The sequence below is a fragment of the Panthera uncia genome (genome assembly GCF_023721935.1).
Source record: "Panthera uncia isolate 11264 chromosome B3 unlocalized genomic scaffold, Puncia_PCG_1.0 HiC_scaffold_1, whole genome shotgun sequence".
In the NCBI taxonomy this organism is placed as follows: domain Eukaryota; kingdom Metazoa; phylum Chordata; class Mammalia; order Carnivora; family Felidae; genus Panthera; species Panthera uncia.
The window spans coordinates 35246642-35253957 of NW_026057582.1; the positions used below are offsets into that span (position 1 = coordinate 35246642).

Genomic DNA, 7316 nt, shown 5'->3' on the forward strand with positions numbered 1-7316 from the left:
TCTACGGGGGAGGGTCAGAGAGAGAGGGAGACACAGAATCGGAAGCAGGCTCCAGGCTCCGAGCCGTCAGCCCAGAGCCTGACGCGGGGCTCGAACTCACGGACCGTGAGATCGTGACCTGAGCCGAAGTCGGATGCTTAACTGACTGAGCCACCCAGGCGCCCCTAAAAAATGATCTTATACAATGTGTTGCTCAGTTGATTGTTGAAATAACATTTTCTGATGCCTTAAAAATAACACAAAATAAGCAAACAAGAATAAACCCTCAGCTCTATAGATGTCAATCCTTAAGGGTATGTGTGATTCAGGCAGTGAAGATAAGCTCTCAACTCATCAGCCTGACACCATGGCATTCAAGAGAGAAAGGGTTTTGCTTCATCACTAAGAAACTGTTAACAACTTATGCTCCTGGCTCAAGGGAGTTCTTTTCTAGAGGCTTACCAGTAATTGTTCAGAAAGTCATTTTATAAATAATCTAATTCAACCTCATTCTGACCAATAGGGTATTTTTAACAGTTGATGTGACTAAAAACCAGTCAAATCAATATTTCTCCAATGCAGCTATGTGCCCGATACTGTGCAAAGCACAGGGAAGGATTAGAGGGTGAGTCATATCTTTCCACCTTTGAGGAGCTTATGAACTCTCGGGAAGACCAACTTTAAGCGATGCCACAAGTGAAGCCTTCCTGGATTCCCAGCACCACAGTTAACCTCTCCCTTTTGAGCGGCTCCTTGAGGCTATGTACTAAGAAAGAGATTTACTCTGTTGGGGCAAGGGGGGTGGAGAAGTGAGGAAATCAATCTATGTAGTCGGGAGATACTAAATCATAGACACAGCAACTTAATTACTAAAGGTGGAAAAAAAGGCCTTGAGATTAAAGTATAAATTTCCAGCTATTAAAAACAGGTGCTTTGCTTTTTTAAAAAATAAACTTCACTGAAGTATAATTTATATACAATAAAATCCACACATTGTAAGGGTATACGTGAGCGACTTATATACCAATATATATAGGCATATATTTCAACGTAACCACTACCTCAATCAAGATATAAAAAGTTTTATCTTCCCAGGAAGTTCTTTTATGCTTTGCAGTCTATCTCCAACCCCTTCTCAGGTACCCCTTGATCCAATTTCTATCTCTAGTTATTAGTTTTGGTTGTTATAAAATTTTATATAAATAGAATCATGCAGTATACTCTTCTGCATCTAGTTTCTTTTGTTCAACATAAAGTCCATGTTAATCATTTATGTTGTTGTATGCATTGGTAATTTATTGCTTTTTACTGCCAAATCTATTACATGGATTCATCTGTCAATAGACTTTCAGGTCCTTTTCAGTTTGGGGCTATTATGAATAAAGCAGCTACAAAGATTCATTAAGTCTTATGTAGACATATGCCCTTCTCTTGAGTAAACATCTAGGAGTGGAATTGCTGAATCATATGGTAAAAATATGGTCCATACAAACTTTAGAACTGCCGGTTAGTTTTCCAAAGTTTCCCATTTTCCATTCCCACCAGAATTGTGTGAGTTCCAGTTGCTCCATATCCTCACCAACCCTAGATACTGTGTCTTTTCTTATTTTAGCCATCCTAATCATGTAGAGGTATCTCATAGTTTTTATTTGGCATTTCCCTCATGACTAACAACGTTAAACATCTTCTCAGGGTGCCTACACATGTGTCTTCTTTTGTGGAGTGTCTATTCAAGTCTTGTCCATTTTTGTTTATCTTATTATTTAGTTACAAGAATTATTGAGTTATAAAAGTTTTTTTTTTTTTAAAGTTTACTTATTTATTGTAGAGAGAACACAAGTGGGGATGGGGCAGAGAGAGAGAGGAAGAGAGAGAATCCCAAGCAGGCTCTGTGCTGTGAGTGCAGAGCCCAACACAGGGCTCGATATCATGACTTGAGCTGAAATCAAGAGGCAGATGCTCAATTGAGCCACCCAGTGCCCCATAAGAGTTCTTTATATATCTTAGATACAAATCTTCTCAGATCGGTATTACAAATATTTTGTTACTGATGTGCTGTTTTTTAAATAATGTCTTTTGAAGAACAGTTGATTTTTATGAAGTCTAATTTATCAAAGCTTTTCTTTCACTATTTGTATTTGTCTTCTAAGTCTAGTATTTTTCATCTGTGAAAAATATCTACAAGTCTCCAGAAAAATTTATGAAACCCAAATAAATAATTAAATATTTAGGGGTGCCTGGGTGGCTCCGTCAGTTAAGCGTCCAACTTAGAGCTTCTCAACATGCTAATCCATTATTTTTCTCTGCCACGGGTAGACTATTCTTGCTACCACTACCTTATTGTACCTTTGCTAAGTTCAAAGTGACTTCTGTTCTTACTCCCCTCAGAAATACCTCATGACTTCGATAACCCCCAGAGTTGAAAGGACCTTTGAGATTTCAAATGGTCAAGTTAGCTTCTCCTGAACAACAGAAGAGAGTTCAATTCCTCTCAGGGTTGCCCGTTCCATTTTGAAAATCTGTTAAAGTTCTTTATTCTGATTCAAAGCCTAAACCCAATAACATCCACCCACTATTTCTAAATCTGCCTTCTGAAATTCCAAAAAGTTTAATTCTTCCTCATGACAGCCCTTTAATTATTTTAGAACAGAATAAAGTCAGAAAAAAGTGCTTATGAAAGGCACCTTCCTGGTTTTCCAATCGCCTCATTCCTTTTCTCTACTCTTTTTCTTATACTTTATTTTCATTTTCTAAATTAATTTATTCCTTGAAGCCCAGTCTTTGATTCTACTTGATTCTCCAGTCTTTTTCTAAGAAAACAGATCATTTCTATTTTGACACTTTTATTTGGCTAACTCATCTGTTTGAATCTTGCACCTATACTGCAATCTTATATTTTCACTTGACTTCTCGGGTGTTAATTCTCAATCTTGGATGAAACATGATAAAAACAATCTGACCATGTGCCCCCCAATTTTGGTTCTCTCTCACACACGCCACCAATTTCTGTAATGATACTTCCAATTTCCCAATTGCCTAGATTGAAAACCTAAGATCACCTGTAGGTCTTCCCTCCATTAAATTGGCTGAGTCCTATTAATTCTTTCTTCGAAATGAGGCTTTCATTATCTCATGCCTACCCTACTGTTTTCATGACTCCCCAAAAACTCTGTAGGGCTCTTCCTTTTACATTCCCCCCATCCCATAACCTCAACATACAGCCACAGACTCATTTCCCTAAATAACAGATTTCAGAATTATTTTCCTATTCACTTTTTTTGATGGGTGCTCAATGCCTAAAGTGTAAAACCTATATTTCTTCATACAATTTTAAAATCTTTTGATTGGCTCAATTCTTAAGAACCCAACCTAATCTCTTTAATACTCTTCACTACAAACACCTCCTTCACATGGTCCCTGAAAAGTGCAGTGGTCATTACTGGATTCACAAAAATTTATTTTTAAACTTTAAAAAAAGTATGAAATAGAATGCAATACAGAAAAGCGTATGAAACAGCACAATGCCTCTAGCTAGTAGTCAGCAGTACCCCCAGTTGTGACAACTAAAACGGTCTACAGATAGTGCCAAATGTCCCCTGGGAGGCAAAAGTCACACCTAGTTGAGAACCACTGCTCTAATTCATTCCATTATTCATTCATGGTGTTCCATTCTATGGCTATATCCCACTTTTCCAGTCTACTCCTACAAGTGATGCTCTTACGAACATTCTTACCCAAGTTTCCAAGAACATATGTACATGCATTTATTTCTCTAGAATGAGAATTGCTGGGTCTTTCAGTATGCAAATCTTTGATAATACTAAACCTTTTTCCCAGGAGGCCGTACCATGACTGTTCATGTTACACCTCCTTCCCCAAAGCTAAGTATTACTCAAAATATTAAAAGGCAGAAGCAGCTATAGATCTTCTACCGCCCAACCATCACAAGAATCCTTGTTCTTATAGTCTCCAAGCCTCTGGCTCCTCCTTGCCTTCTTTTCTACCCTAGTTACAACTAGCCTCCAAGTCCCAAATGAAGTCTACCTTTCTTTTGGGAGAACAGCGCTATTGCTCGCCCCTTTCTCTAAAGTTGAATATCACTTATGAACTGTACTACTAATTTTTTGTTGTTAAATCACATACTCTGAACCGTAAGCTCTCAGGAGGCAATGAGGCTGCCTTTTATTTCATCTTTGGTATCTCTTTCTGGTCTAGCTACACACATAAATGTTCAATAAGTATACCTTGAATAAATGAGAGTAAACAAGCTTCGGCAACCTCCGGAGATTGAGAGGAACAGGTATTTTTTTTAAATATTCAGGAAATCTGATTTCTGGCCTTGACTCTCAGGTTAACAGAATGTGAAATTTATTTCCCCTCTCTGGGCATTAGTTTCATCTGCAAAACCGTGTTAACGACAGATGACCTCAGAGGTCCCTTCCAGCGCTAGACTTCAGTAAGAAAAGTGAATTTCACCAAATCAAGCTTGACAATGTCATCAGCGGTGGCGGGAGGGTGTCCCTTTGTCGTCGACTGGATAGTTGGTGGTGTGGGGTTTCCTTTGTTGTACCCTGGAACTTAAGAGAAGTGGGGCGACGGCTGAGATCAGCCCCCAGGGCGTGGACCGGCGGGCAGAACCGACGGCCACCGGCCGTCCCCGCCGTCAAGTGCCTAAATACAGCTACCGGGTCACCGGAATGGGCACGGCGGCAGGGTCGTCCCGCGCTCGGCCTCTCAGGGAAGGCCGGCCCGGGGTATGAGGAGCCTCGGGGGCTGGCCACGGGCCAAGGGGGCGAGAAGTTCTCGGCGCCCACTCGCTCACCCGGTTGGGATACTCCTTCTCCACACAGCCCCCACACATCCCGACGCCGTTCACAAGGGCCGTCCTCTAGTGCTTCCGGAAAGACGAAGCCTCGCGAGAGCAAAGGCACGGTTGCCGCATGCGCCCCAAGCACTCTACCCTGGAATGTTTGCTTTCGGGAATCTACTCGAAGTCTCCGCCCCTTAGCCCCTGTTGTGAGGGCAGGGCCTAGTCTCCCAGGCAACAACGGCCGGCCAAGAATGGGACTTCGGAAACCTTCGGAGAAAGGGGGCGGGTCCGTGGACCCTGTGGCGGGAACCCGGAAGGGAACGCGGAAGAAACAAAGTTCTGATGCAGGCTCCCTCCTAAGCCTAGGCTGACAGAAAGGCGAGTGACGATACACACGAAAGGGAATTGTTTCTCGCTGCCTCGGCTTACTCCATACAGAAAGCTGAAATTATAGTAATTTAAATACCTTTCCATACCAGTGAGACAGGTGAATAAGCAATAACCGAAGCGTTGGCCAAGAGGCACTTAGAGCTCTGCAGAGAATCTCCTAAAACTGCTAAAAAAACAAAAAAAAAAACCTCACAAACATTTGAAATGTTAATAATAAATGACCATTATTTATCCCATTAGCGATGGGAAACGCGTCGCCGAAGCACCTCAGAGGCTTGCACACGCTGTGCAAATAGAAAATGGCGAGGTCCAGCCTATGGAGCTCAAAATGCTTGTGGTTGGTGCCCTGCCTTTTCCTTTTCCTCCGTATTGAAAGCATCTTACTTTTCATAGTGATGTAATTAACTTGAATACGAATATCCAAAAATCTGTCTTTGTGCTTCTGAACAACCTGTCATCATACCCAGCTACACCAATAGAGATATTTGATGGGAGCATCAGCCTCTTTCCTTAACCCTGCCTATCGCAGTCAAGTCAGTGAGGAAATCAGGGAGCATATGAGACTCTGGGATCCAGGTTCTTTTTTGGTTTTTTAAGTTTATTTATTTATTTGGGGGGGGGGCGCGGAGAGAAGCAGGCCTGGCAGCCAGAGCAGAGCCTGATGTGGGGCTCCAACCCACCAACCCTAAGATCAACACCTGAGTTGAAATCAAGACTCAGATGCTCAACTGACTGGGTCACCAAGGCGCTCTTGGGATCCAGGTTCTTTAAAGAAGAGATTAATAACCATTTCAAAGTTCACTCTATTCTTGGAATAATTGCAATGCCTTCCATCTGTATGACATTTTCAACCTTTCAAAGTGTCATCATTTCAGTTTCTAATTTTATGCCTTTACAATCCTATAAGAATGGTAAAAAAAAAAAAAAAAGTGTCTCCCCTTTTCAGATGAGGAAACAAGGAAATAAGTGCTTAAAGGTCTTATCTGTGGTAACAAAGCTGCTGGTAGTCGCCCAGGACTCGGACTTAGTTCCTACCCTGGACTCAACTTCTTTTTAATACAGTAGGTAGTAGCTACATGTGGCTATAAAGCACTTATACATGTGGCAAATTTGATCTGAGATGTATTGTAAGTACATTCGACAAACTAGACTTAGAAGACAGTATGAAAAAAAATGTAAAATATTTCATCAGTAATTTTTATATTGATTACATGTTAAAATAATTGCACTAAATAAAAACATATTATTAAAGTTAATATCATCTGTGTTTTAAATCTGGCTACCAGAAAATTTTTAATTAACACTGGTAGCTTGTAATTATATTTCTGCTTGACAGGGCTGGTCTATACAATTCTCTCTCTTTTTAAAAGTTTTTTTTAGAGACAGAGTGTATAAGCGGGGAAGAGAGGGAAAGAGAGAATTCTTTTTTTTAATGGAACACTTTGTTACTTATTTTTATTTTTTTAGAGACAGCAGGGTACAGGAACAGAGAAAGAGAGAGAGAGAGAGAGAGAGAGAGAGGATCTTAAGCAGACTCCATGCTCAGCACAGAGCCCCCTGGGGGTCTTGATCCCTGATCCCATGACTCTGGGATCATGACCTGAGGCAAACCAAGAGCCAGACGCTTAACCAACTGAGTCACCCAGGTGTCCCTCTTGAAACATTTTTAAATGTGTCCTCTGTTTTTAAAGCCTAATGCTGACTTTTAATCTTACTAACCACTGTATTTTATTCAATTCTATAGACATTTGTTGAGGACTTCGCCTTCAAGGAATTGTGTGGACAACAGGAAGATGAAAAAGACATTGTCCCTTCCTGTTCTCCAGAGACTCACGATAGAGTGGGAGAGATAAGATGAGCATAAATACCTACAATTACTGGCAGATTGTGATTTAAGAGCACAAAATGGAGAGACTTCTTCTAGGTAGGGATTGGGAATGAGGAATTTGGGCCCTGAAGAATGTATAGGATTTCAAAAAGCAGAGAATTTTAGTATAGGAATTTCAAGTGGACCATGCCAAGAAGTTTGGATTTTATCTTGCAGGTGATAGTGAGCCACTGGGCATTTGAGCAGGAGAGTGATATCAGAGTCGTGGTTTTGGAAGATCATTTTAACAGTATTTTATTGGGAATGATT

The 7316-nt window shown here is 40.8% G+C and overlaps 1 protein-coding gene across 1 annotated transcript in view; it reads right to left on the minus strand.

Moving 5' to 3' along the window:
• Positions 1–4970, minus strand: part of CHURC1 (churchill domain containing 1) — a 16196-nt gene extending 11226 nt beyond the window's left edge. The window contains exon 1 of the mRNA XM_049611495.1: positions 4802–4970. Within this exon, the coding sequence (XP_049467452.1) occupies positions 4802–4840 (39 nt within the window). The 5' untranslated portion in view covers positions 4841–4970. The remainder of the gene's footprint in view (positions 1–4801) is intronic.
• Positions 4971–7316: the final 2346 nt, after the last annotated feature.